This window comes from Mustela erminea, chromosome 18, assembly GCF_009829155.1.
Source record: "Mustela erminea isolate mMusErm1 chromosome 18, mMusErm1.Pri, whole genome shotgun sequence".
In the NCBI taxonomy this organism is placed as follows: domain Eukaryota; kingdom Metazoa; phylum Chordata; class Mammalia; order Carnivora; family Mustelidae; genus Mustela; species Mustela erminea.
Genome location: NC_045631.1, coordinates 38,885,789 through 38,913,499, shown reverse-complemented (window position 1 = coordinate 38,913,499; position 27,711 = coordinate 38,885,789). Strand labels below are relative to the sequence as shown.

General features: G+C 58.1%; 1 protein-coding gene across 26 annotated transcripts in view; it reads left to right on the top strand.

The window, feature by feature from the left end:
* SRCIN1 (SRC kinase signaling inhibitor 1) overlaps nucleotides 1-27,197 on the top strand; it is a 65,207-nt gene extending 38,010 nt beyond the window's left edge. For 17 of the 26 annotated variants that reach the window (XM_032320938.1, XM_032320935.1, XM_032320931.1 and 14 more), the window contains 16 exons: nucleotides 1,026-1,221; nucleotides 1,810-2,008; nucleotides 2,390-2,483; nucleotides 2,994-3,916; nucleotides 4,983-5,075; nucleotides 5,327-5,370; nucleotides 5,689-5,876; nucleotides 7,017-7,192; nucleotides 12,220-12,350; nucleotides 12,511-12,658; nucleotides 12,995-13,241; nucleotides 13,687-13,921; nucleotides 15,973-16,127; nucleotides 16,383-16,535; nucleotides 17,112-17,234; nucleotides 19,538-21,021. In XM_032320938.1, the coding sequence (XP_032176829.1) occupies nucleotides 1,026-1,221; nucleotides 1,810-2,008; nucleotides 2,390-2,483; nucleotides 2,994-3,916; nucleotides 4,983-5,075; nucleotides 5,327-5,370; nucleotides 5,689-5,876; nucleotides 7,017-7,192; nucleotides 12,220-12,350; nucleotides 12,511-12,658; nucleotides 12,995-13,241; nucleotides 13,687-13,921; nucleotides 15,973-16,127; nucleotides 16,383-16,535; nucleotides 17,112-17,234; nucleotides 19,538-20,566 (4,134 nt within the window). In that variant the 3' untranslated portion in view covers nucleotides 20,567-21,021. The other 9 variants (XM_032320946.1, XM_032320949.1, XM_032320948.1 and 6 more) reach the window with 7 other exon arrangements.
* The last annotated feature ends 514 nt before the right edge of the window (nucleotides 27,198-27,711 follow it).

The following is a 27,711-nucleotide window of genomic DNA, read 5'->3' as shown; positions in this document are numbered from 1 at the left end:
GGAATGTCCATAACACAGATCTGACTTATTATCTTCTCCCTTGAATAAAAGAGTTGCTGACAGTACCTGGGGTGGAGGGAAGGGGCTGGGGCAGAATGGCAGGAACCATAGCCCTGGGTGACAGTCCCGGTCTTGGCCAAAAGTAGTTCATAAAGTGTAACCAAAATCATGGCCATCCCTCCCTCAAGGAGAGAGTGACCAGGGTGTCCCTGGGGCAGGAGACAGTCACTGGGTGATACCCTTCCCTAGCTCCAGCTGGATACCACCCTCAGCTGTAGCTTCAGGGCCACATGAAGGGGCTGCCATGCTGGGTACCGGGGGGAGGCCTTTCTAGAAGACAAGCCAGGATGGTTGGCTGGGTGGCAGCATGTGCCTTGCAGGGAGGGGCTGAGGTCAGGCACATATGCTCTGTGTTCATGTGGATCATATCAGGCTTAGCATGTGCATTGCATGTAGTAGGCAGAATCTGTTTGAAACTGCTTCGGGATGATTCTCCCAGGCACCCTAAGTCAAGGACACAGTGCTCCTCTCTGAGGCCCATACCTCCCAGAGCTGGGATCCTGGGGCCCCTAGTTCTCTTTGCTTCCTCCCTGGGCCCTGCTTCCTGCCCCCACCCAACCCTCTGAACTCCACGAAGGATAAATTCGCCGCTCACACACCCGCCGCTTAATTAATGTTTGGAACTAATGCCCCAATTTGCTCAATGATTCTGCTGCTCACCTCAGTGACAAATTTGTGTTGTTGTTGTTCTCTGGAAGCTTAAAATAGCAGGCGTGCCCTGGCTCCCGCTCAGATGGTTTCTTGTCTGACTTCCCAGGTTGCCTGAGCCCTTTGCCCACTCGTTACCTGCTGGGTGTCCCAGGGAGGCCAAGGCCCTACGGGGTTGGGGAACTCTCCTGTAGCCACACAGCGAGTCTGGAATGCAGGAGACCCTTGTGTGTGTCACTGGCTGGCAGGGGCTTCCTGGGCCTGGATGGGGGAACTGGCAGAGCAAAGGGGCTCATGTTTGACCCCTGCCCCTGCAGACCCGCAGCTCGCGCCACACTCAGGGAGCCCAGCCCGGGCTGGCAGACCAGGCAGCCAAGCTGTCATACGCCTCGGCTGAGTCGCTGGAGACCATGTCGGAGGCGGAGCTGCCCCTGGGCTTCAGTAGGATGAACCGCTTCCGACAGAGCCTGCCCCTCTCCCGCTCCGCCAGCCAGACCAAGCTGCGCTCGCCAGGTACCGCTAGCCCCGCCCACCCTCCTCCCAGCCACTGGCTCCTCCCCATGCTCTGCTCACCCTAGAACCCTCTTCACCCCATTCACTACTCCAGCTCTCCTTAACCAAACCCCCTGGCTCCCTGCGCCGCATTCCTACCTCCCTGCCCCTCGGCAGTCTCCTCCCCTTGGGGCCTCTCCCTCCTCAGCTTCTCTCCCACCCCTTCCCTCCCTCAGCAGCCTCTGCCCTGTCCTTTTCTCTCCCAGCCTCCTCTCTCCCTCACCCCTTTCAGCAGCCCCCCCTTTCCTTCATCCTTCTAAGCAAGGGCTCCCTCCTTTCTGCCGTACCTGCTTCTGCTCCCAGTTCCATTCCCTCGACCAGGCTCCCACCTGCCTGGGGTTGAGGAGGAGCCTTGCGGGGACGGCACCATGAGGAGTGCATGGGTGCACCTGCACTCTGGGCCCGCGTCGGGCCTGAGACCCTGCCTCTGCAGGAGCAGCGCGGCTCCCGAAGGCCCCCCTCGCTCTCCCAGCCGGCGTGGTGGCGGCGGTGGCGGTGGCGGCGGCAGCGGCGGCGGCTCTGACAGCGAAGGTGGCATGTCCTTCGCAGGGGTGCTGTTCCTGCAGTTCGGGGAGGAGACTCGGCGCGTGCACATCACGCACGAGGTCAGCAGCCTGGACACGCTGCACGCGCTCATCGCGCACATGTTCCCGCAGAAGCTCACCATGGGCATGCTCAAGTCGCCCAACACCGCCATCCTCATCAAAGACGAGGCTCGCAACGTCTTCTACGAGCTGGAGGACGTCCGGTGGGCGTGGCCCCGGGGGAGGGGTGGGCTTCCCCAGGCTCCTCCTCTAGGGGGGCGCTCAACTCCGTGGGTCTCTCCCTCCCCAGCCTCAGCCCTTCTCCTCTCCTTCCTCCTCCGTCATCCCACTACCTCCCCTCGAAATCATCTACCCCTGCTGGCTCATTTTTGGCTTAAGCTAACATGCCAAGGGCGCACGAGGCAGAGGACGCGGACGGGGTGAGGCTGTGGAGTGTGTGTTGGTGGCAAGCAGTCCGAGGCACTGAGCAAGAAGTTAGGAAGAGGCTGGGGTTCTTGGCCCCTCTTGCCAACCCTCTTCCTGTAGTAGATACCTCTCTTTATCGCGGGGCTGAGGGATGGTGACCCATTGCATCTTCCCCCCAGGGACATCCAGGACCGAAGTATTATCAAGATCTATAGGAAGGAGCCTCTTTACGCCGCTTTCCCTGGCTCACACCTTACCAACGGGGACCTCCGGGTATGGCTGGGGAACCTCAGGGCACTGGGGAAGTTGGGCAGATGGGGTCCAGGAGTACAGAGTCTAGTTACTTGTCAATAGGGACCAGGGCCAGTTTTTGGAGAAGGGAACATAGAGGCTGAGGCAGAGGGTGGCTTCCACTAATTGTGGATATGAGGGTCCTTCCCCTCATCAGCCATGCCCCCTCCTCTCCATTCAGGATTTTTCCAAGAGGCCTCTAGGTATTGTAAGGGCCTCTCTCAGGAACCAGTGTTTCCCTTCTTGCTTCCCCAACCCTCACCAGAGGGTGGGCCGCAGGTTGCTCCTCTAGTTCCTCTCCATCTGCCACTTCTTCCTCCATGCTGGGAGCCCTGATGGGAAGGGGGCCCAAATACAGCAGGAACAAAGGAGAGCAGAGAACAGAAGGAACTTCCTAAGCGTCAGGGGGAAAGATGCTGTCTCCAAAAGCAAGGTGCAAGGGATCCCCTTTGTGACCAGCCCCGTGGGGTTCTGGGACTGTCTTTTGCATAGAGAGAGATGGTGTATGCTTCACGGGAGTCATCGCCCACACGGCGTCTCAACAACCTGTCGCCGGCGCCGCACCTAGCGTCCAGCTCTCCGCCCCCGGGCCTGCCATCCGGGCTGCCATCCGGGCTGCCGTCGGGACTCCAGTCCGGGCTCCCGTCGGGGCTCCCGTCCGGGCTCCCCTCGGGGCTGCAGTCGGGCTCGCCGTCACGCTCGCGCCTCTCCTACGCCGGGGGGCGCCCGCCCTCCTACGCTGGCAGTCCGGTGCACCATGCGGCCGAGCGGCTGGGGGGTGCCCCAGCCGCCCAGGGCGTCAGCCCCAGCCCTAGCGCCATCCTGGAGCGGCGCGATGTGAAGCCGGACGAGGACCTGGCAGGCAAGGCAGGCGGCATGGTGCTGGTGAAGGGTGAGGGCCTCTACGCCGACCCCTACGGGTTGCTCCACGAGGGCCGTCTGAGCCTGGCCGCGGCCGCCGGCGACCCGTTCGCCTACCCGGGGGCCAGCGGACTCTACAAGCGCGGCTCCGTGCGCTCGCTCAGCACCTATTCCGCCGCCGCGCTGCAGTCCGACCTGGAAGACTCGCTGTACAAGGCGGCGGGCGGTGGTCCGCTCTACGGAGACGGCTATGGCTTCCGCCTGCCGCCCTCGTCACCACAGAAGCTGGCCGATGTGGCGGCACCCCCCGGAGGTCCCCAGCCTCCACACAGCCCCTACTCCGGGCCGCCCAGCCGTGGCTCGCCAGTGCGCCAGTCTTTCCGCAAAGACTCGGGCTCCTCATCGGTCTTCGCAGAGAGCCCCGGAGGCAAGACACGCAGCACCGGGGGCTCCTCGACAGCCGGAGCTCCCCCTCCGGAGCTCTTCCCTGGGCCTGGGGAGCGCCCTCTGGTTGGGTTTGGGCCACCGGTGCCAGCCAAGGACACGGAGACCAGGTGAGGGATGCTCAGGAGGCCTCAGGGCTCTTGGGGGGGTGGGATGGAGAGAACAATCTGTGGCAGGATTGTGTCCTGGACTGTGAGGCCCCAGAGTCCTTTGTAGACCCAGAGGAGTCTTGGAAAAATTTGGATGTGGCCGGGAAGGCACTGGAGAGATGAACAGGCCATTTTCCTTCCTTCTGCAAGACCTGGGGGTTAGATAAAAGGGCCCCACATAAGGTCTCTGGAAACCTGGGTTTGCATCTGTTCCCTGAACCTCAGTTTCCCCAACTAAAATTGAGGCTAAACCAGCTTTATGGTGCTTTTCCTGCTCAGTTTGCAGCCATGAGAGCTGTCCAGCACACAGTCAGCTGAAGTCCACTGGGGAGGGCGTGCTGCTAAGAAATAGGGACGGGGAGAGAGGCACATTCCCTTAGGTAGCCTCCAAGCTGGGGAACCCTTACGCATTATTCAGCTCCATCCTAAGGGTGCAGGGCTGGAGAGGGTACCCAGAGCATTGACCTATCCCTTCTGTCCTCAGGCAGTGCTGCTGAGAGACGAGCAGAAGCAATTCACATTCACACAGCTGTCTTGTGGCTGTGTGCCAGGCAGGGCACTGGGCACTGTGGATGCTGAATTGGGCAAACCTGGTTCCTGCCTTCTCTAGTGGGGGTGACACACTAAAAATTACTTGCACTTCCCTTGGGAGGGTGTGTAGGTGGTGTGGGAGGAGGGACTCTTTAAAGCTGCTGGGGCTCTGGAATGGCTTCAGGAAGAGGTCGGGTGGAGGGCATGCCCAGGAAGGGGGAAAATATGTGCAGAGGCACAGAGAGGCCTGGGTGGGGCCCATTAGAGAGCCAGTAATGAGAGATGGAGCTGGCAAGAGGGAAAAGGGGCCTTACCAATGTTGGGTGGGGGACTGTGGGCTTGAACCTTTGGCATTGGGGCCCTTTGAATTGTCTGTGTGCTGGTGGCTGGGGAAGGAATAGTATTTCCTCTAATTATCAATCTTAAGAATGAGGGGCTGGGCAAGAGGGACCCCAAGCCCAGAGAAGGGGTTGCTCAAAGCCACCATCCTCCCCAGGGAGCGCATGGAGGCCATGGAGAAGCAGATTGCCAGTCTCACAGGCCTGGTACAGAGCGCCCTACTACGAGGCTCGGAGCCTGAGACCCCTAGGTAAGGTTCTTCTTTCAGCACCATTGCCAGGGCTTATGGCTGGGGCAAGAGGAAGGGAAAGTAGGCAGCAGCAGCGCTGAGCCCAGCTCTGCCAATGTCTCAGTGTGTGACTCTGGGTGAGCCCTTTTCCTTCTCTGGGACTCCATCCTGACATCAGGGGACTGGAGGAGATTACGTTAAAGTCTCACTCAGCTTTGACGGTTTGGGGTCAGCCTGGACCCTCTGATGGCCATCTTTTCCCTGTGCCACAGCGAGAAGATTGAAGGCTCCAATGGAGCAGGCACCCCCTCAGCACGTGAGTGGCCCCTTGACCCTCCCCCACAGGTACTCGCCCTCTCTGAGCCTCAGATTCCTAATCCACAAAGTGGGAATTAAACCATCAGCTACATCCCTGGGCTTCAGTGGATCAATGAGCAGTGACCTTAGCCCAAGATGGCTTTGCCCTGGTGCTTTGCTCCCCACAGAAGGGCTGACCCACGAGCTGGGTCAGGGAGTCAGAGCCACGTGCTTCTCTGGCTACTGTGAGGATCACGGGTGGGAGGGACCTTGTCCTGGCCCCTTGCAGGCTCAAGGTTTGTTGCCTTTCTCCCATCCTCGTGGTCCCTGTCTGCAGCCTGCGGGTCCGGCAGCCGGAGCAGCGGGGCCACCCCAGTGTCCGGCGCTCCCCCGCCCTCAGCCGGCAGCACTCCTGCGGGGCAGCCCACGGCCATCAGCCGTTTGCAGATGCAGCTGCACTTGCGTGGCCTGCAGAACAGCACCAGTGACCTGCGCAGCCAACTTCAGCAATTGCGAAAGCTCCAGGTACTGGCGCCTTGCCCCGTGCCCCATCCCTTCAAGCCCCTCCCCGATAGACCCCACCCACTCGCGCCGAACCCCCTCCCCACAAGTCTCGTCCCATCCCCTACGCCCTCATCGGAATCCCTTGAGGTTCACCAAGGCCCTCTGCGAACCCTTTCTCCCATTACCCTGCCTTGAGCTCCCGCTTGCTCGCTGAATCACCGCTCGCCCTTGTTCCCCTCACTGCTCTCACTTTCCCCTTCCCTGAATAATCACGTTCTCCTGGAGCCCCAATCCACCCCACTGTGCCCCCTCCACCTGTCAGTATCCCTCAGGGCAGTCCCAATTCCTTTCTGCCCAGCATTCTTTCTCCCCTCCCCTCTCGGGCGGAAGCCCTCCGCGTAGATCCCCTCCGCTACCCCTTCCCCAGTCCGCACAGTCTTCCCCGCTCTGCCCCGCCTGGCAGATGGTCCCACCAGTCAGGAGCCTGGCATCGCTGTGCCCGCTCCTCGAGTGGGCCTTGGGGCCCATCAGGTGAGACTAATGAGCAGAGACAGGCTGGAGAGGGGGCAGAGAGTTGCCATCTGGGCAGCGGATAAGATCTCACCCACCCCCGTCATTGCCCCAACTCGACCTTAGAACTGGGTTCAAGCGTTAAGTTAATCTTGCGCCAGCCACGGAAGCTCTATCAAATCCCAGAGCTCTAGTCTTTGATGAAGCCACAGCCATGCAGCCGCACGGTCATCACGGCCCTACATACGGCTACCTCCTGCCCACAAACATGCCCACCCGGTTCTCCTGCCTCTGTATTTCCCCAGCCCGCAACCTTGTCCTCCGCCCCCTTCCATCACAGCCCTTCGCTGCTGCTCACGGCCACAGCCACGCAGCCGCACGTTCTGCATGCCCCACTGTAGCTAGCACTTCTCTCTCCACTGTCCCCGTGCCGCTCTCCTGCCTCTATTCTTCCCCAGAATTTAGCCCTGGGCCTCTGCTTCCCCCGTCCCGCCCTTTCACTGCTGCTCTCGGCCGCAGCGCAGCGGCCGCTTTTTCTGTGGAGCCCGCCCAGCGTCGGGCTCTCCTCTGCCCGCCTCCCCCCAGCTCTTCCCCTGCTGAGCACCTCCATCCCCTCCCACCCCTGTCCATCGGTCCCTCTGCGTCCCGCAGCTACAAAACCTGGAGTCGCTGCGCGCGCTGCTGAAGGGCACGGAGGCGGAGCTGAGCATGCGCGTGTCGGAGGCGGCGCGGCGGCAGGAGGACCCGCTGCAGCGGCAGCGCACCCTGGTGGAGGAGGAGCGGCTGCGCTATCTCAACGACGAGGAGCTCATTACCCAGCAGCTCAAGTGAGGCTTGGGGAGGGGGGAGGGCTGGGGGTGCGGCCTGGGCGGCAACCTGGTTTCCCTAGGAGGCGCAGCTCCCCTTCCTTCTGAATCACAGGTGACGTTGGTCTGCTCTGAAGCCTGATTTCCTTCTCCTCTGTGGCTTGATTTCTCTGTGACCCACAAACCTTTGACCATCTGGCACAATTCCTGATTTCTTCGCTTTCTTTCTTTTTTTTTTTTTTTTCTGGCTTGATGCCCTGCTTTTGCTATGTTTTTGCTTCCTCACGGTCCACAGTCTGGCTTCTCCCTGACCTGAAACCTTACTTTCATGTGGCAGCTGCAGGATTCCACCCTGTCCTCTGTCTGCTTTCCTTCTGCCCTATGACCTGTACAGAGTGACCCTTGGGTAGCCGCGACTGCCACCACTCCAGTTCCCTGATCTCTGAGACCAGGCATTACCAAGGGAAACCTTCCTTCCGTCCTGGTGCTGCTGAAACAAGGCTCTTGCTTTTTCAGAGAGAGTGAGGAATGGAGAACACCCAGCTCCCAAATGTTTAGACTTGGAAGGGTTAACAGGAGACAGTCCTCTGATCCAAATTTAGCAAATGGCTGTCTGGCCAAGATCCCATTGTCTGGCACTGTGGAAGGGAGAAGCTGCCTTTTGCTGTCCATCCACTGAGTGAGCACCCCCCGCCCCACAGCAGCCTTCTCTTGTCAGTCACTGGGATCTGCTCCTTTCTCTGGCCTCCCTCTTGGTGGCCCAGGGCACAAAGGGACCCGAGGTTTAGCTCCAGCATCGAGAGATCATGTGATCTGGGCAGTTTCTGCCCTCCTCTGCATTTCAGCTCCCTTATCTGTCCCCAGTATTGAGATTTTTGCGGTTCTTTCCAGGGAAAGAACTTGCTTGGGTTCTACTGGCCAGTGACTTGGGGAGCCAGGAGAGGCTTCTCGGAGGAGCCCAGCTTGCAAGGGGCTCCTAGAGAAGGGTCCCTACTTCTCAGTCTTGAGCCCACACAGCCTGTGTACTTTGAGATTCCCATGACCCCTTGTGGCCGAGATGAAGTAAGGGCCAATCTCATTTGGAAATAAGCTGGTGGCAGCCATACCATCATTTCAGGTGTGAAAGCTTAGTGACAACCTCAGTCAGATCTCCAAGTAGACTGGCAGCTCTCACCCTCCATCCCACCCAGAGAATTCCATTTACCCAACTTTTCTGTCCTCTCCTTGCCTATCCTTTTCACTCGGCACAGAGGAGCTGGGTTGAGATTTTTAAAGGGAACTTTACTGAGACATTAAAGGAAAATAAAAGAAAATATAAAAGTACAGAGGCAGAAGAGATAAAAGGACAGATTTAAGCTTCTGTCATTGGAGCCTCTGGTCCTCTGCCTCTTGGGGGCCTCAGTTCTCTGGAAGCACATAGACTCCCTACCCTCTGTCCTGTTATCAAACCCCTTGCTCAAGCTGCTCACTTGAGAGAGAGCTTGGGGGCCAATCCATTGCTTCGGGTAGGATTCTCCGTGAACTTTGAAGGGGGTTCTTGCCTTTTGGGGAGGGGCATCAGCCCTGAGGTGGCATCAGCCCTGGCCCTGCCAGCTCCCATAGCATCCCTGGACACTAGGTTGACCAGAAGACCCATCCTTACCCTTACTCTAGCTGTAGCACCTACAGGGTTGTGCTTACTCTGCTTTGCACCGTTCCTTCTTCTTGCCCTGGCATCTTGCTGGAAGGTAGGGCCAATTCCATGCTTCATTCAATGTGGCTCTCTAACCTGTTTTTGTAGCCAAGCACTTGAGCTCTGTCTAGACATTATCCTGAGGGGTACCCTCTGCTGACTTGAGACCTTCTGGCCTCTGGTGCCTAACTTGGACTAAGCCAGCATGGGCTTTGTCGGCCCGCTAACTGCACAGCTACACAGGGCCCCACACTCCTCATGGCCCCCTCCTCTGCTGTTGTCATCTTGAAATTCTTAATAACTTTTTAACTAGGGGCAAAATTCATTTTTTATTGAGGCCCAGGAATTATAGAGCTGGCTCTGTCCTGACCCGGTGCTCTCCACCCCTCCAGGACTGAACCTGGGTCAGGGAAAGCCCAGCCACTTTCTTCTAATGGTGTCTAAACTTAGACCAGTCTGGGGCTCATTTGCAGAACTTGTCCAAATCAGCCCTCCCAAAACTTTGGCAGGTTTCATGATCAGAAAATCGAAGTGCTAATTGAGCCGGAGGAGGACCTCGCAACTTCTGCCCGGGAGTTGCAGTGTTGTATCCTCCTGATGGCTTACCTGAGTCCTCCTTTAAATGAGGGTCTCTTCCCCCACAGAGTGATGTTAGGGAGTGACTATTTTACAAAACCGGCACACCCTGAGCCAACCCGTCCCACACACACAGCAGGGAAGATCAGTGGTTCTTTCCTGCCTGGCGGAGCAGGGACAGGGATGGCATGATCCAATGGCATAAGTCAACATGAGTAAGATTCTGCTTTGCCACAAAATAGTTGTATAACCTTCAACAACCCACTTCATCTCCCTGAGTCTTTTTTTTTTTTTAATACAAAAGATAATTGTGTTAGGGTAACTGCTATAACAAATTCTATAATGGTTCAAAAGTAATGGACACATCTTTTTTTTCTCATAGACCAGTACTGGGTGGGTTAATGGAATGACCTTCCTCCATGGAGTCCGTCAGGGACCCAGAGGTTTGACCATCTTCAATATGGGCCTTCCGAGATCATTCACAGGGTCATTGCCTTTCACCCCATAGGAAGGGGAAAGGAGCCTGGAGGAGCTTATGTGGGAAGCCTTTATGGGATAGCCTGGAGGCAGCATGTCCCCCTTCAACTCCCATCTCATTGGCTGGACCTGAGCCGTGGCCTTTTCTAAGCGCAAGGGAGGCTGGGAAATGTAGTCTGGTGTTTGAGCTCCTGTCTGTGTGTAAACCGGAGGTAATAATGGCTTCCATGCCCAGGATTTTTGGTGAGGATTAAATAAGGTAATGCCCATGGCACCTGGCATACAGTAAGCGCTCAGCACAAGAGAGTGCTTCAGCTGGCAGTGCTGAGTCACAGGATCTTGTCCTTGCTCCAATGTGGTCTGTCTTTTCATCCACTAGTTGGATGAAGATGTATAGGCATGCTGATAAGATTTGCTAGTGACACAGCGCTTTGAGGGGGAGCAAATCTGTTGGGTGGTAGAACTATGATTCAAAAGTTGTTCCCACCTGGGTTGTTGAGCTGAACTCCAGCAGATGGGATGTGACAAGGATGTGTGTAAAGTCTTGCATGTGGGTCAGAAATGTCAGTGACTCACATCACAGAACTGAGATGACCTACCTGGGCAGCAGTTCCTTCTTTCACTTACCCATTCATTCCAGAATTATTTACCAGACATTTACTCTGCTCCAGGCACCAGGCCAGGGGCTGGCGCTTGGAGACAAATCCAGAAGACACGGTCCCTGCCTGCCAGGAGCTACACAGCCCAGCTTGCAAGAGCTCTGAGGGTTTGTGAGGCAGGAAGCAGACCCCTAACCTCAAGTGTAGGGAATGGGGGAGCAGTTCCCATTGAGACCGGAGGGAAGAGTGGGTCTTAGTCACACATGTGCAGGTATGTGTGCCTGTGTGTGAGTGTGTATGTGTGAACGGAGTGTTCTAGGCAGAGGAAATGGCATTATAAAGTCCCAGAGAGGGCAGCACATACAAGGACCTTGGAGAAGTTGTGGACGGTTCTAAATAGAAGCAAGCTGGATGAGGACAGGGGATGTGGCTGGAGGAAAATTAAGAGAAGCCCCCAGGGACTGGCCCTTTGCCACCCTTTTCCCATCTTCATTGGATCATTTATTTAATTTTTAAAGATTTTATTTATTTATTTGTGTGTGTGTGAGAGAGAGAGCATGAGCAGGGGCAGAAGGAGAGGGAGAAGCAGGCTCCCTGCTGAGTAGGGAGCCTGATGACTGGGACCATGACCTGAGCCAAAGGCAGACGCTTAACTTTTTAACCACCTGAGCCACCCAGGTGCCCCAGCATTAGCTCATTTAATCTTCACAATGGCCCCTAGTGGTGATAACTCTTCCACCTCCATTTTTTGCACAAGGAGGTTGCAGTCCGGACATAGTATGTAAATTGTCCAAGATCTCTCTTCTGGGAGGGGCAGAGCTGATATTGGAATTTGGATCTGTCTAACTGGAGAGCCTACTTTTCACCTACTTCCCTCATGCCCTTCTTTGCTTGGAGTTTAGCCTCAGGATGAGGGGATCCATGTAGGGTTCAACAATGGTGAATGACTTGGTGTGACTTACATTTTAGAAATATGTGGAGTTTAAAACGGCACAAGCTCAGCTAAACCCTCTGACAGTTGAAAGCAGTTTTGTCCTCAAGGAAAGAAGCTGAGTGTCTGAATATTTGAGAAAAGGTAGCCTGACACGGCCATGCCCCGCTTCAAGAGGAGAGCTCACAGCACGTGCAGGTGCCTGCAGTTCTCAGAAAGGCCGCTAGGGTCGCTGCTGCTTCCTTGGCAGAATGAGAACCAGAGGATTCAAGTTATTGGGAGAGAAATTTGGGTTGATGTTGCTAAACACCAGAACTTGGACGATGCTGGGGGTGGGGAGTGAGGTAAGGGAAGCAGGGATGGGAGGTGTACCCAGGACACCTATTCGGGAACTCATCTGAAGTCTCATCTCTGGGGTTTGGCATTTCTTTTTTTTTTTTTTTTTTAAAGATTTATTTTTTATTTATTTGACAGAGAGAGATCACAAGTAGGCAGAGAGGCAGGCAGAGAGATAGAGAGAGGCAGAAGCAGGCTCCCTGCCGAGCAGAAAGACCGATGCGGGGCTCGATCCCAGGACCCTGAGATCATGACCCGAGTGGAAGGCAGAGGCCCAACCCACTGAGCCACCCAGGCACCCCTAGGGGTTTGGCATTTCTGATTTCGATTAGGCATGTAGCCTGGTGGATGGCTTTGAATTTTGATCTGACTTGTGGCCTGCTTTCTTGCCATTTGGTCAATTTCAGGGTGCTGGGCTGGGGCCAGAGGGGCTCAGAGGGTCTCTCTCTGGTTGCAGTGACCTGGAGAAATCGGTGGAGAAGATCCAGCGGGATGTATCCCACAACCACCGGCTGGTGCCGGGCCCAGAGCTGGAGGAGAAGGCACTGGTGCTGAAGCAGCTCGGGGAGACGCTGACCGAGCTCAAGGGTGAGCCCAGAGGCGAGGACATGAGAGTGTGGCCTGTGGTCCCGGGCAGGAGTCTCTGCTGCCACCCTACCCCCACTCCCAGGCCCTGCCCTCCCTGCGGCCCCTCCTCCCTGTCCTTGGAGCTGCTCTCTCCCCAGCTCACTCTTTCTGGCCCCCCCAGCTCATTTCCCAGGCCTGCAGAGCAAGATGCGGGTGGTACTGCGTGTGGAGGTGGAGGCCGTGAAGTTCCTGAAGGAGGAGCCACAGCGCCTGGATGGGCTCCTCAAGCGCTGTCGTGGGGTCACGGACATGCTGGCCCAGATCCGCAGGTCTTTCCCTCTCTGACCTATCTCCGACTTTCCATTTCTCTGGAGGTCACATACCTGGGCACAGTTCACTAGATCAGCCCAACCCCTTACCCTGACTCCTCTAGAGGTCACTGACTTAACCAATGGATCTGTACCTCCACTCTAACCTGCAACCCTGGCATGGTGTAGGCTCAGCTCTCCCTTATGCTAGATGTGCTCAATCCTCCTCAGGCCCCTCCAGCAGGCCTGCGAGATCCCAGGGCCCTCCTCACACCCTGCCTCCCCCAGGCCAGGCTTCCCTTGCATGGGGCCACCAGCCACGGGCCTCACAGCGACTCCCAACTCTCCCTACCCCAGGCAAGTGGACGAGGGTGTGTGGCCACCCCCCAACAGTCTCCTGAATCAGTCTCCCAAGAAGGTGACCGCTGAGACGGACTTCAACAAGAGCTTGGACTTCGAAATGCCACCCCCCAGTCCTCCGCTGAACCTCCACGAGCTGAGTGGGCCAGCCGAGGGAGCCCCTCCTACGCCCAAGGGGGGCAACCCCACCAAAGGCCTGGATGCTGCTGGCAAGAGAAGTGTGGACAAGGCCGTGTCTGTTGAGGTGTGAGGGCCGGGACCGGGGTGGGGTGCATGAGCTCGGCCCACACATTCTTCCCGCCGCCCGAGACGGAGGTGCCAACAAGTGGGTACTCTTTCCTGGGGGAGGAGGAAGTCTGAGAGACACATTGATGAGGGCATGAGTTCTGCCAGACAGAAAAACATTTTATAAAATGATAACAATCAAGGCAGTGTGGTGTAGGTCTAAGAATAGACTATGTGGTCAATGAAACAGAATAGAATGTTCCAAAACAGGGCTAAGTATTATCAAGAGAGTAGTATATAATGGTGGTGGCATTCCGGACTGACAGGGAAAGCATAGGATGCTCAAGAAGTCTGAGGGTCTCCTGGGGGCTGGACCAATCTTGCTTCTCCCTTCCTGGCATGTGTGGCTGGGGGAAGGGGCTGGAGCCCCTGCTTCAGGGCTGACTCCGGCTCCTCCTCTCCAGGCTGCCGAGCGGGACTGGGAGGAGAAGCGGGCCGCCCTGACCCAGTACAGCGCCAAGGACATCAATCGGCTGCTGGAGGAGACCCAGGCAGAGCTGCTGAAGGCCATCCCTGACCTGGACTGTGCGAGCAAGGCCCACCCAGGCCTGGCCCCCACCCCTGACCACAAGCCCCCCAAGGTCCCCCACGGCCAAAAGGCAGCCCCTCGGACGGAGCCCAGTGGAAGGAGGGGCTCAGGTATGGGGGTGGGTAGGGGATTGGTGAAGAGCCCAGGGGAGGGGAGCCCCATCTTCAGGAACTCTCGGGTTGTTGGGGGAGGCACCCAGGTGTGAGAATCTCTGGAGTCAGACGACCAGAGAGGGGAGGTGCTGGGACCTCAGCCCTCTGACCCTTAGCTGCTGTAGGGAGACCCAGAGGACAGGGCGGAGCTGGACTCCATCTGGGGATCTTCCCACCACCCTGACTGTGGCTGAGAGGCCCACACAGGGAGGAGGAGCGAGTCCAGGCCTAGAGCCACCGCCTGCATGTTGTGACCAAGCGTGTTCTCTGACCCAAGCGGCACGGAGACCAGAGTGGTGCTGGTCCTCGTGGACGTGGATTTTGTGCCCCGCCCTCCCGCATCCCCAAGCTGCGAGCACACAGGGGAGGCAGAAATCTGACCAGAAATAACAGTCATCATTCCTTTATTTATGTATTCCTGTTCTCTGTATTTGTCAAGCACCTACTGGGTGCTGGGTGCTGGCGATAAAGAGAAAAGACACTGCCTGTTTTCAAGGAGCTTAAAATTTAGAAGGGGTGCACTACTAGCATTTTTGCTTATCAAGCATGTATTATGTGACAGGAACCATCCCAGATGCTTTCTTTCTTTTTTTAAAATTATTTATTTATTTATTTGACAGACAGACATCACAAGCAGGTGGAGAGGCAGGCAGAGGAGGGGTGAAGCAAGCTCCCCGCCGAGCAGAGAGCCCGATGTGGGGCTCGATCCCAGGACCCTGAGATCATGACCTGAGCTGAAGGCAGAGGCTTTAACCCACTGAGCCACGCAGGCGCCCCCAGATGCTTTCTATATAATAATCCTGATACTTCTGCAGCAGCCCCAGGGGCGGCTACAGTAATTATTCCCATTTCACAGATGAGGACACTTAAGGCTCAGTGTAGTCAAGGAATCTGTCCCGGGCCCCGCTCAGCGTGTGAACCAGACACGGGATGTGGGTGCTAACTGCAGGAGTGGGGCATAGCCCTACAGGATGACCCGGGAGGGCAGGGAGGGCTTCCCACTGCACGGCACTTCCCCTGGGCGTCTTGAAAACAAGTAGGCCTTTCCCTGGCCAGTGAGAAAAGGCATTTCAGGGAGAGGGAAGGGGGTGCAAATGCCTGGAGGGGTGAGTCCATGTTGCTGAGCGGGGTTCCGGCCAGGAAGGAGCAAGCAGAGACTGAAAGTTTGGCAGTTGTGGAAGGTATTGGGCCAAGGAGCATGGACATGGTTTGAGGTCATGGGGAGCCATGGGAGCTCTAAGGCAGAGGAGTGTAGGGTTTGAGTGACTTTTCTGTAGGTTGCCCTAGAAACTGCACCACCCCCCCCAAGGAAACAGGGGCAGGGAGAGCCTGGTTGGGTGGTGTCAGACTGTCACAAGTATAACCCCCCATCTCTTGCTGGAGAAGAGAGGAAGACAGGTGCGGAGCCGCAGCTGAAAGGCAGGGGAGAAAGGGATGTATTCGGGCATGCTTCTCAAATGTGGATGTGTGCGTGAAATCACCAAAGATCCGTCAGAACGTGGATTCTGGTTCTGCAGCCGTGGGGAGGCCTGAGCTTCTGCATTTCTTTTTTTTTTTTTTTTTTAAAGGTTTTATTTATTTATTTGACAGAGAGAGATCACAAGTAGATGGAGAGGCAGGCAGAGAGAGAGGGAAGCAGGCTCCCTGCTGAGCAGAGAGCCCGATGCGGGACTCGATCCCAGGACCCTGAGATCATGACCTGAGCCGAAGGCAGCGGTTTAACCCACTGAGCCACCCAGGCGCCCCTGAGCTTCTGCATTTCTAACAAGCTCTCAGGTGCTGCTGGGGCTGCTGGTCAGCTCATCCGTGGCCCGGTAGACCGCACTTTGAGTACACTAAGAGGGGTGCCCGGCCTGTGGGGAGGTGAGAGAGAAGGAGGAGGGGCCTGTGTCTTCTTCCTGAGCCTTCCCCTCCCCTCCTGCCTGGAGGAGGAAGCAGGGATCCCGCCCTGAGTGCCCGGACTCCAAGATTAAAGGTCCCCTGATGCTCAGCTCTTTGGCTGCCCACAGATGAGCTGACAGTGCCTCGGTACCGCACGGAGAAGCCCTCCAAGTCGCCCCCACCGCCCCCGCCCCGCCGGAGCTTCCCTTCCTCCCACGGCCTCACCACCACCCGCACGGGAGAGGTGGTGGTCACCAGCAAGAAGGACTCCGCCTTCATCAAGGTACCAACCTCACCGGGAGCTGTGGGATACCCGCGGTGACCTGTGAAGACCCTCTGGGACGGAAGGAAAGAAGGGGGCTGGCGGCCAAGGGCGACTCTGCCTCTGGCTTGGGCTTTGCCCTGGAAAGGGGGCCGCCTGGCAGGGCCGATGAGGAGCTGGGGCAGGAAGTGGTCTGGCCCTGATGGGGCCTAGGAGGTGAGCTGGTGCTGGAGGGGGGCAGAGCCTTGCCTTGACGGGAAGGACTGGGTCTTGCAGAAGGCGGAGTCCGAGGAGCTGGAGGTGCAGAAGCCCCAGGTGAAGCTGCGCCGAACCGTGTCCGAGGTGGCCCGCCCCGCCTCCACGCCGCCCATCATGGCCTCTGCCATCAAAGATGAGGACGATGAGGACCGTATCATCGCGGAGCTAGAGGTGGGTCAGGGGCTTGCCTGGTCCCCCAGTCCTCAGTCAGGCCTGTCCCTTTCTCCACTAAGCTGACCCCAGGGAGGGAGGGGGAGGGGGTGACTGGGCTCCTGGGCTCCTGCTGAGGGCTGGCCTGTAGGGGAACCTGTCCTTGCCTCGATTTCTCTGCCACTGTAAAATGGGGGGAGGCGGTCTAAAGTCCCTCTCTGCAGGGTTGAGTGCTTTTTTATTGCAGTCTCCGAGACCCCCACAACAGCCCTGAGACCTCCTAGGCTCTGGCACACCCATCCCTGAATGTTCTGAGAACAGATGCTTTAACACCCTGATCCCCAAGTACTTTGAGCCCCCCGCCCCGTGCTGTAAGTCACCCATACTCAAGAGTTTTCAGCCCCCCTCCCCAGGGGGCTGGAGACCCTGACCACCTAGGCCTCCGGAGGAGGAGACAAGATGGAGGGGAGAGTGGCCAGTGAGCACGGTGAGGGGCCAAGGAGTAAGGCTGCGGTCCCTCCCTGCGGGCCATAGGCCAGCAGCCCTGTCCTCTCTGTGCCCCCTTCTCCAAACCTGCCCCCACCTTCTGCTCCCCAGGTGTTTGAGAGAAGCTCAGTGTCTTCCCTCCCCCCCACGCCCCGCCGCCAGCCGATCCCCACCTTGCTGGCACCCCAGGACCTGGGGCCCCCTGGGGGCTCAGCCCAGGGCCCCACACGGAAGGTAACGGGCTGCCCCCCACCTCTCACAGCTCTCTTCTGCCTGTGCCTCCACACCTTCCTCTCCTCACCTCTCACGCTAACCTGCTAACACGCCAGTCACCTCCCTGAGTCCCGCCACCACCACAGCCTCCCCTGCCTGGACTCACCCCTCCCCAGCTCCAAGGACAGATGCAGAACTTTCCTGCCCCCTCCACAGCTCTAGCAGTCTGATACTTGGCAGCAACTACCCTCCCCCCCACCTGCCCCGGCTGCATTTTTCTTACAGGCTCGATTCTGAGTTGGGTATTTTGTTCCAAGCTGCAGCCAGAGTTTACATCTGACCCAGAGCCTGGGTTTTGTCTTGGTCCAAAATTGGAGCTTGGATCCTGCTCGCTACATGATTTAGATCCAACTCAAAATCTGACTTCGTCCTGAGCCCTTGTCTAGTCCCTGCCAATGCCCTCCTCCACCACCAGGGCCTGGTGGGGCTCTAAGACTAGAATGTATGCCTTGCGCTGGGGGCCAGGACACCCCAAAGTCTCATTTACAGCCCTCTTCTCTCCCATGGCCCCAGTGGTCAGGGAACTTGGAGTAGAAGAAAGTCATGCCCTTCCTTGGCTGCTGGTTCTTTCTTTCAGTGTTGGGAAGTTCTTCCTTCTCTCTAACTTCAGTCCTTGCTGCTGTCCTGCTGCACTTATTTTCTCCTTATCTTTTCTTGGGAATGTTGGGTTGGACCTGCTGTCTGCACCCCGAGGGGACTGCACTCAGGGAGGGGGACCTGGGGGTGGTGGTCTGGAAATCTCTCCCTCTTCCCAGGCAGTTTGGGACAGGAGAGCCTCTGCTCTGAGGAGGGCAGCCTCCCCCATACATGTGCTCACCACCTTGGCTGGTTCTCTTTAGCCCACCGTGAGCTCTGTGCTGGCCGCCACCTCATTTCTGGTCTGGCTTGAGGCTTGTGGTGCTTTGACTCCTTGGCTGGGGGAGCAGATAGGTGGACAACACCGTCTGCTGGGCGAAGGATTGGCATAGAGCAGTCCAAGGAGCCGTCTGGGGATAAGCGGTGCACAAGGGGTGCCCCCTGGACTGGCCGTGCCCTTGGCAGTTTGGCCCACTGCACTGAGCCCCTGCCGCTGTCTGGCCTCTGAGAGCCAGTCCTGAGGGGGTCCAGTGGGCAGAGCCCCTCTGCCGGCCTTTCGGGTCAGCTTACCCTCTACATCCTGAGATGCCATCGGGCCATGGAGCCGGGCAGGCGTGGGTCGCCTCTCTGCTTTCCCAGTCTGCACCCTCCACCTCCATCCAGGTAAGCAGGTGTCAGGGCTGGGTGGGGACCCTTGGGAGGGGGGCTGGAGGTCCTGCTGCCCCCCCCCCCCCACAATATCCCCTCATGGCTCTTTTAGTGGAAAGAGGGCTTGGAGTCAGACTGCCTGCGTTCAAATCCTAGCTCTGTCACTAGCTAGTTGTGGATAAGTGACTTTGGGAGAATCATGTGACACCCACCCTTGATTTCCTCATCTGTCAAGTGGGGACTACAGGAGCGCTTGCCGTGTCGTGGGTTATAGTAAGGACTCAAGATGAAGACAGATATGATGGTGCCTGGCACAGGGCTTTGCTGGTCTGAATGAGACCAGAATTCACTCAAGTTGGGGGGTAGTGAGTGGCCCCCCACCTCCCCAAAGCCGGAGCAGGGGTTGCTCACACAGAGGCAGTCCTCTAGCTTTGCACAGTGTGTGTGCAGCCGAGGGACATGAGCCCTGCCCCTTGTGGCTGTGAAGTCCTTGGGAAAGCTCCAGAAGAAGGGGCTGAGGGGCCTGGATCTCTCTGGCCTGAGAAGAGCACAACAGCCCCAGACTCTGAGGCCAGAGACTGCTCAGGTCCATTTGACAAAAAGAGCTAATATCGGTCGCGTGCTCACAATGGGCGGGGCGCTGTTCTAAGCCCACGAACACGTGAGCGCACTGAATTCTCCACCATCTCCATGCTATTGTGACCTCCTTGCACAGGTGGCCACACTCCTGGCAGTGCCTGTGGGCCTGCTCCCAGAGTTTAACACAGGCAGTGAGAGGCAGACCAGTGTCTGTGCTTCTGGGGAAACCAGCGTCTCTGCCAGAAAGTGGGGGCCCGGTGTGTGGGGTAGGAAGAGCCCTGAGTTCTAGTCCCAGCTTTGTCTCTGATTTGCTGAGTAAACGCAGTCACCGCCCTCCCCTGCCTCGGTTTCTCCATCGGTGCAGGAAGGGGCTGGGCTCACCCGCGTCTAACTTCCCATCTCCGCTCAGGGCATCCGGTCTGCAGGAATCAGACTCTCCCTCATCTCTCTTCTCCCCGCAGGCTGCCCCAAGCCCCAGGGCCTTTTGTGTCCCCCGGATCATCTTGACAGAGTGTACCCCCAACCCTTCCTCCCCACCAGAGGCCAGGCCTGAGGAAGTTGGTCCCAGGACAACTCCCACCCCGCGCCCCCGGACCCTGGCTGGCAGTGGGAGAGGCTGCGATGGTGCCCGGGCCCTGCCAGAGGTTGTGGCCAAGGCTTCCCAGCCCAGGAGCCCCTTGGCACCTGAGAAGGAAGGGACAGCTCTGAAGAGATGGGGGATAGAGAGCTGCGGCCCAGTGGAAGGAGGAGCTGAGGGCCCCTGCCCTTGGGGACCAGCCCTTGACGGGACTCAGGAGCTCTCTATTGCTGACACCCAGCCTGAGAAGACCCCCGAGGACACCAGACAGGATGCCCAAGCCGGCAGTGGGGAGCCCAGGGGCCAGCCTGCTGCAGGTCTAGGCTGCACAGTGAGAGGCGCCCCCACCCAGCGGATGGACAGCCTGGAGGAGACTCTCCGGGAGCTAGAAGCCGCCCTGAGCCAGATGGGCACTGCCCTCGCCGTGGGGCCCCCTGGCAGCCCTCCACCCCTGCCACCCGGTCCCCAGGTGGCTGCCTCCTCCCCTAGCCTCTCCTCTTGCCTTCATGCTCTGATCTCTTGGTCCTCAGAGCTGGAGGGAGTGGGGGGCTGCAGGAGCATCACGCCAGCCCCCTCCTCCCACTGGCCTTTTCTCAGTTCCCGCCAGCCTCCTGGGAGCCCTGCGCCCGGTGGGGTTTGCAGGCAGAGCCCCGGGAGGCTGGGAAGCCGGCCTACCCAGGGATCGGCCCAAGCAACCCTGGCAGGGACCAGGTCCTCTCCCCTCTGCTCTGTATCTATAAACCAACAAATAAAGTTCTCTCCTCTTTTTCCATCCCCGCGTTCCCTTCCCCCTCTCCTGTCTGACTCTCTGTGCCTCTGTTGTTTCTCTGTCTGCGCCTCTGAACCCCCAGCGTCGTCCTGGGTAGGGTGGTACCTGGGATGGTTCAGAGGAGCTGGACTTGTCCATCTCTAGGGAGACTTCCCCCCACACCCTCCCTTTCAGAGGAAGATATGGGTCCCACTCCGTCTGCCATCACAGAGATCCCCCCTGCAAATCTCAGGCTTGTTCTGGGACACCCAGAAAAGGGTCCCTTGCCAGGAGGAGGGGTGATGGCAGTGACTCTCACTTCAGAAGTGGCTCCCTCAGGAGGGTGCCTGCTGCCCTGGGCTGCTCAAGGAAACCCAAGCTCTGGCTGGGGAGCTGCTGGGAACGTGGCTGGGGGGCCCCTGCCCTCTCTTCTGCAGGGAGGCCTGAACCCTGGCCTTGGGGAGTGGACCTGTGTCCTGGGCAGGGATATGGAGGCAGGGAGGTCTGAGGGTCTCCAGGTGTCAAAGGACCCACCCAGGCGGTCCAAGCCCCAGATACCCCAACCCAGGGCCTAGAATTCTTGTGTGATCCCACGTCCAACCGCCACCCTGTTCCTTTTCCCGCAGAGCGGTGGTGGCAGCGTGCCGCCCATGAAGGTGGTGACTCCGGGGGCCTCTCGGCTGAAAGCAGTGCAGGGCCAGGCGGGCAGCCCGGACAAGGGCAAGCACGGCAAGCAGAGGGCAGAGTACATGAGGATCCAGGCTCAGCAGCAGGTAGGCGTGGCCCCGTGGGGGCGGGGCTTGGCTCCTCCTGGCCCCTCCCCTTCCCCTGCGGGACGGTGTGCTCTGGCTGTGTGGGCGGCGTGCCGGGCGTCTCCTTGTCGGCACTCCTGTGGCCACCCCCATGCCAGCCGCCCAGAGACCTCCTTCCTCCCGGGACGGCCCCACTGGTCCCCTGAGCCACTTTTCCCTCCTCCTGCTAACCCTTAGCACCCTGCATCTCATTTAGAATATATATTTTCAATCAGGCCGCTCCCCTTTCTGGAGACCCTCACCTGGTGGAGAAGGCCCTCTCCCCAACAGCTCCTGGAGGAGGGGGAGCCAGCAGACTCATCCCACCCTGGCCTGGGGTGTGGGAGGGGGCTTCGATGTCCCTTTGTCTTCCTGCCTCTGCTCTGCTTCCTCCCACTGCTCTCAGCTCCCTGCCACGGGGTGGAAGGGGGACTTGGGGGAGGCGAGAGCACCCTACTATCATCAGCCTTCCCTCTTGGCTCTCAGGCTATCTCCCACCTGAGGGAGAAACCAGTTTTGCATCTGCTTTTCAGTGTTTGGGCTTTGGTCGCTTCCACTGTTCTCAATGGGGAGAGGGAGAAGTACCATGGCCCCCCCAGTGGGGAGGCAGGGGTGCTGTGCCCTCTGTCTGATGTAGTCAGCCAGCTTGGGGCCAGTGTAGAATGGACAACCCCACCCTTGAGTGTTTCTGTCCTGTGATCCACTGTGTGGCCTGGTCAGAAAGTCCGGGGTGGTCCCTGGGCCTAGATACCAAGAGAGAACTTACGTGCACTCATTTGGTTCAGTAAGTGTTTCTTAGCAGCTCCTATGTGCCAGGCCTGTCATGGGTGCTGGGGTGGGAGTGGGTACCATGAAATGTCTAGATGCTGTGACCTGAAGAAGGTTCTAGGCTCCAAGGCAGGAGATTAGTGATGGCAAGTCAGGCTCCTTTCTTTACAGATGAGGGGACAGCTCAGAGAAGGAAAGGGGCTTCCCGAGGGCACACAGCAAGGTGGCATCAGAACCAAGACAGGACTGGGGAATCACAAAGCACTTCCCACCCCATGGCCCTGTGACAGCCCTGGGCTGCTGGTTCCCTGGAGGGACCAGTGGAGATGGGCCATCCTGGCCCCACCCACCCCTGACCAGCTCTCCTCCCCAGCTCCCTGCTGGCCCACCAATTTCCTCATGGGTCCCCAGACACACCGCGCAAATCGCACCCTCAGCTCCTCATCCTGTCTGCACAGTGCCTGAGTTCCCCTCGTCCTGTGTCCATCCTTCGTGTCCAGAACAGCAGCTGCTGCGCGTGGGGTGCTCCCTGAGCCAGACACATACATCCTCTCGTTCCCGGTTCACCACACCGCTCTGAGGAAGGTCCTTCTGATCCCCACGTAGTAGAGGGGGAAACTGAGGCTTTACCTATGGTCATGCAGCAGGATTGGTGTCCAGACTACCTGATCCCCCCTCAACACACACACACCTTGCCTTCAGCCTCCCCAGCTGTATCTGCTCTGCCATCTCTCCCCCCGACTCCCCAGCCTGGGGCACCCAGAGCCTCTCTCCGGCTCTTCTGTCACCTCTGTGGCCTCCATGCCCTCCCCTCCAATCAGTCCCCAGCCCACTCGGCCTTCCCTCCTCCCTCCCAGTATCGGGCTAGCCCTCCTACCGGCCCCCCCGCAGCCACCCTCCCACACACACTTGCACACACACGTGCTCACAGGGGTGCTGTGTAGGCCCTCCATTCCTCTCCTCCATGGCCAGCCCTCACCCTGACCCCCCCCTGACTCCTTGCTGGGTGTCTGTCCTTCGCACGCCTCCTCACCTCGCTGGGCCCTGCTCCCTCTTGGGCCTCTTTGCTTTTCATACCACACACTCCTCTCCTGGGGCACCAGGTGCCATCTGTCCCTGCCCGGGGCTCTGTTCTGAACGCAAGCCTGCCCCTGAGAAGATGTCACCCACCCCCACCCCGGGCACCCTCCCACACTGGGGAACCTCCCTCACCACCTACTGTAGGTAATCAGCTGTCTCCCGCCCAGGGCCACAGGCCTGTCCTTGCCTCCCGATTTTCCTTTCTGTTAGCCTTTCATTACCAAGCACCCTCTCCCTAACAAAGTAATAGATGTTCCCCATGGACATTTCTTAAAGAAGCCGGGATAAAAATCATCCTATGCCTCATTACCTAAATGCATGCATGTCCTTCTAGGGTCTCCCTGTCACTTCTGTCACCTCTAACGTATTTTCCCAGAAATGCAGGCTGGGTACAGGTGTTTGTTAATCGCAGATTTTGATGATGTCATTCCCCCAACTTCGAACCCCGGCCCACTGCTCCCTGCCAGCTGAGAAAATCAGAAGTCCTTCCCCTGCTGCCCAGGGCACTTCTGTGGCCATCCTGGGTTCCTTCATCCTGGTTCTCCTGGTGCCCCACACTCTCAGTTTGCTCCAGCCACTCTGGGTCACCTGGCCCTCTGTCCTCCGGGCCTGGACCGCACTCCCATTAGCTCAGGCTGGAACTTGGTCAAAGTCCTCTGCCTTCTGCTGGCTCTTCCTTCATCTATAAAATGGAGACAAAAGCGCAGCAGCAGGTTTCTGAGATCACATCATACCAGGTGTGGGAAGGAACTGGGAAAGCCCCCAAGGGCCTTATGAAGGACAGTCCCCGTCATTGTCCGTTTGTACACTTGTCAGAGCCGAGGGCTGGGCAGAGGCCGTTCTCTCACCACGGAGTTCTAACACTTGGGGCTCAGAGCTGCCTTTGACCAGGACGAGGGGAAGGAGAATAAAAGTGCCAGGACCAGAGACACCAAAATAGGAGCGGAGGGGGGAGAGCGGAGAGGGTTCCGAGATGCAGCTGCAGCAGGGCTGTATACTACAGAGACATCAGGGGAAACCATTGAGAAAGCCCATGGAGGTCATACTTGAGATCCACGGGAAGGATGGTGGCCAGGTTCCCAGGGGGGCCAGCATCCGGGCCTGCAGATGGGAAACCATGGATCCCTCCTCTTCTACTGTGGCTAGCAAATCTGTTGCACCCCTGGGGTATTTCCTCAGAGGGTCCTGCTGTCCCGTCATCCTGCATGGCTGCCTTCATTCCCCTGGGGGGTCATAGGCCCACAGACCCGGTCACAAGCAGGAGAACCTTTCCCAGAAATTCCTAACACCTTCCCTGTCTTCCCATTGCCGTTCCTGAATCAGTTACTAGGAAGGAGAACAGAATTGCTCGAATTGGGTGACTTGCTCGGGACCTATCCACCTTGGGCTGGGGAAAGGCCGACCTCTCCTGATAGACCAGGGCTTAATTCAGGCAGGATTTCGTCTGGAAGGAGGGCTTGCGGGCAGCGGAGGAAGCGGCACTGGGAATGGCCTGGAATGGGCGCCAGCAAGGTCTGCCTCACACAAGGTGACCTGTCCCTGTGCGGAGATCTGTGTCACAGTGTGGAGGGACGCCGAGCCCCTACCAGACGCTGACCTGCAGGAAGGGTAGGGGTGCGGGGCTCAGCCGGCTAGGTCCCGCTAACCTTCCCAGTCTCCCCTGGCTGGAAGTTGCAGGTGACAGCGTCCTGCTTCTCCAGATGTAGTTGGGAGTGACTGGACAGGGCTGGTGGGTGAGGTGAAGTGACAGCAGCACGGGGCGCGACGGGCATGTGCTCCCTCCGCTCCCGGAGGGGTGCCTTACATGTCGCCGTGGCCAGTCTCCCGGGAGGGAAGGCAGCTGAGAGGGCAAACAGGTGCTCGCAGAGCAGCCCCAAGCCGTCCGGGTCTCCGTGAAGGAGCAGGGGTGCGTGTCCGCGCAGGCCACTAACCACTGCCGTGGCTCCTGTGGAAAGGCCTTGCGCTGGCTGGGGGAGAAAACAGCCATCGCCTGGGTGAGGACGTGTCACCCGAGCGAATGCAGGAGTCAGGTGGCGGCACAGGGCTGGAAGGCAGGCGTTCCAAAGACCAAAGCTCAGAATAGACCAGGCCTCCTGACAAAAGCTAAAAAGGAGGAAGAGAAAAAGCTTTTAACTAGAGAGATGGGTCAAGAACAAAGAGGACGGCCAGGAGGGAATCAGCAGCCGGCTTGGCTTGGGACGCTGTGAGATGTGAGAAGACAAGCAGGGGCCTCCCCGCCTGCCTTTGGGTTCAAGAACTCTGAATGGGAAAGGCTGGGAGAGGAGGGGCAGGCCCAGAGCCCAGGGCTAGTGACCGGGAGTGGGAGTAAGAAGGCATGAGGCTGTCCCTGGGTCCCAGTACTGGGACCCCCCGAGACCAGGAGACAGGCCTGGCACAGGCCCCTTGGGCAAAGGACCCAGTGAATCCTAGGATCTTGTGCGTGTGGCCCTGGAGTCTCTGTGAGTATAAATGAACAGCTACAGGAAAGGGAAAGGGTTACAAGACCCAAATGCGGAAATTCTTGCCTTAATTTTCATAAAGGGAAAAGCTAGACTGCGCTGAAGGCGTGAGGAGCGCAACCCAGATGAATTACTGTCTGCGTGGAAGACGGCATGGGAGCCATCAACAGCAAGGGCGAGTTCATGGTCAGCCAGTCAGGCTGCCTGAGGTCTCCTTGTTGTTACCCTTGCTGGCTGCTGGAGGAGGCACCATGTGCCTTCCCCACTGTGATAGGGCCCACCCAGCAGCGGGGGGCTCACTGGGTGGTGGGATGTGGGGCTACCCTGCCCAGACCGAAGCTACTGTGGGAGGTGGCCGGATGGGCGGCAGCGCAGTTTCCAGCCCTCCCCCTTCCTTCCTTTCTTTTTTTTATCAAGACCCATCCGTTGGTTATCCCACTAGTAGCTATGCAAGGTGGGGAGGGGAGGAGGAGGGACAGTGCATAGGACAGAGAGAAACCCCACCTGTGTAGCCCCATCCCAGTGACACTCAAAGTGAAGTGTGCAGCAGGGTCACCTAGGGTGCCTGTCCGAAATGCAGATTCCAGAGCCTGAGCCAGAGAGAGATTCGGAAGCAGGGCCCTGGAATCTGCATTTGTTATATCCCCTCCTCCCAAGGTGATGCAGGTGGCTCTGGACCCATGGAGACATCCAGAACCCATCTAGCCACACAGAGCGTCAGCCAGGGTGGGAGGAGGTGAGGCTTAATGTCTAACTAGCAGAGCTGCCGGGAGAGGGCGGGGCGCATCATGGAGTGACCTCCCTCATTACCCACCATTACCCACAACCCACAAGGAGCAGCTGGAAGCTGGGAGAACCCTTGTAGGGGATGCAGTCGGGCTTCCTGCCTTGGGCCAGAGGCTGGATGCAGTGAGTGCCTTTTCCTCCAGCTTGGGGGTGGAATGGGGTTGGGGGGGGTTCTTTAGAGAAGTGCTCCCCTGGGAGCGTCAGCTTGCCCCACATTGTCCCCATAAGACCTCCTGCTTAGGATCAGCCTCCTGTAGAGGTCAGAAGAGGCCCTGGCTGGGCTTCTGGCCAGTTGAGACTAAGAGCCCACCTGTTCCAAGCTGGGACCACTCTCCGCCCTGCACCCCTGAGGCAGCTAACCTCTCACTTCTTCCTCCCTCGTCCTCCCCACTCCCATCTCCCTGTCACCTTTCCTGGGTGTGGCCTTCCCTGTGCTTCTCTGGTCTCTCTCCTCCACCTGCTCTCTTTCCTGTCAGTAAGCCCTGTCCCTAAGCCTTTGGGTCCAACCCTATGCCCTCCCCCCACCCCATTCTGCACCCCCCCCCCACTGTGGCCTCCTCCTCCCCATCTCAGGGGATCCCTCTCTCCAGATGCCCCTGTGGCTTCTTCCTTTTGCAGTTAATTTTCTCTTGGGTCTGTGGAGGTTTTTCATTAAAACTTTATCCGGGGGCCAGCATGAAGGATCTCCCAGCCTCTCTCTGACCCCTGACCCCTGTTTTTGTTCCAGGCCACTAAACCATCTAAAGAGATGAGCGGGTCAAATGAGACCTCAAGCCCAGTCTCAGAAAAGCCCTCGGCTTCCAGAACCTCTATCCCTGTATTGACTTCCTTTGGGGCGAGGAATTCTTCCATCTCCTTCTAGAAGCCCCCTCCCACCTCCACCTCAGCCTGTTTCCCGCCCCCCCCACCCCACCCCCCGCCATTTCTCTCCCTGCTCTTCTTCCCTTCATCTCTACCCTACCCCTACCCTATTCTCTTAGTCCTCTGAAGGGTTTGCCACAGGTGTGGCCCTCCTCAGCTCTCCACACCCATCTCTTGTCGGTGTTTTTGGTTTTTTTAAATGATTCACTTTTAATTATCTTTTTTTTTTTTTAAGCGAAACAGTAAAACTAAAAACCAAAACACACCACCTTCCCATGTTTTCCTGTTCCAAAATGGTCCATCTCCTGTCATCCTCCTTCCCTTTTCTCTTCACCCACGCTTCCTCCCACATCCATCCTAAGGCCCCTGAACCCTAAGGTCCTTTCCTGAGAGCACTCCGAACAAACTCTGAGCCACGGAGACTTGGAGCGGCGAGACACCCCCTCCCCTTCCTCGGAAACCTTCCTGGAGGAAACTCTGGACGTTGGAGCAACCTCGCTATCGGCCTGGCAGGGAGCCTCTGGGCCTGGAGCGGCCCCACCTCGCTGTGACTGAACTCTGTTGC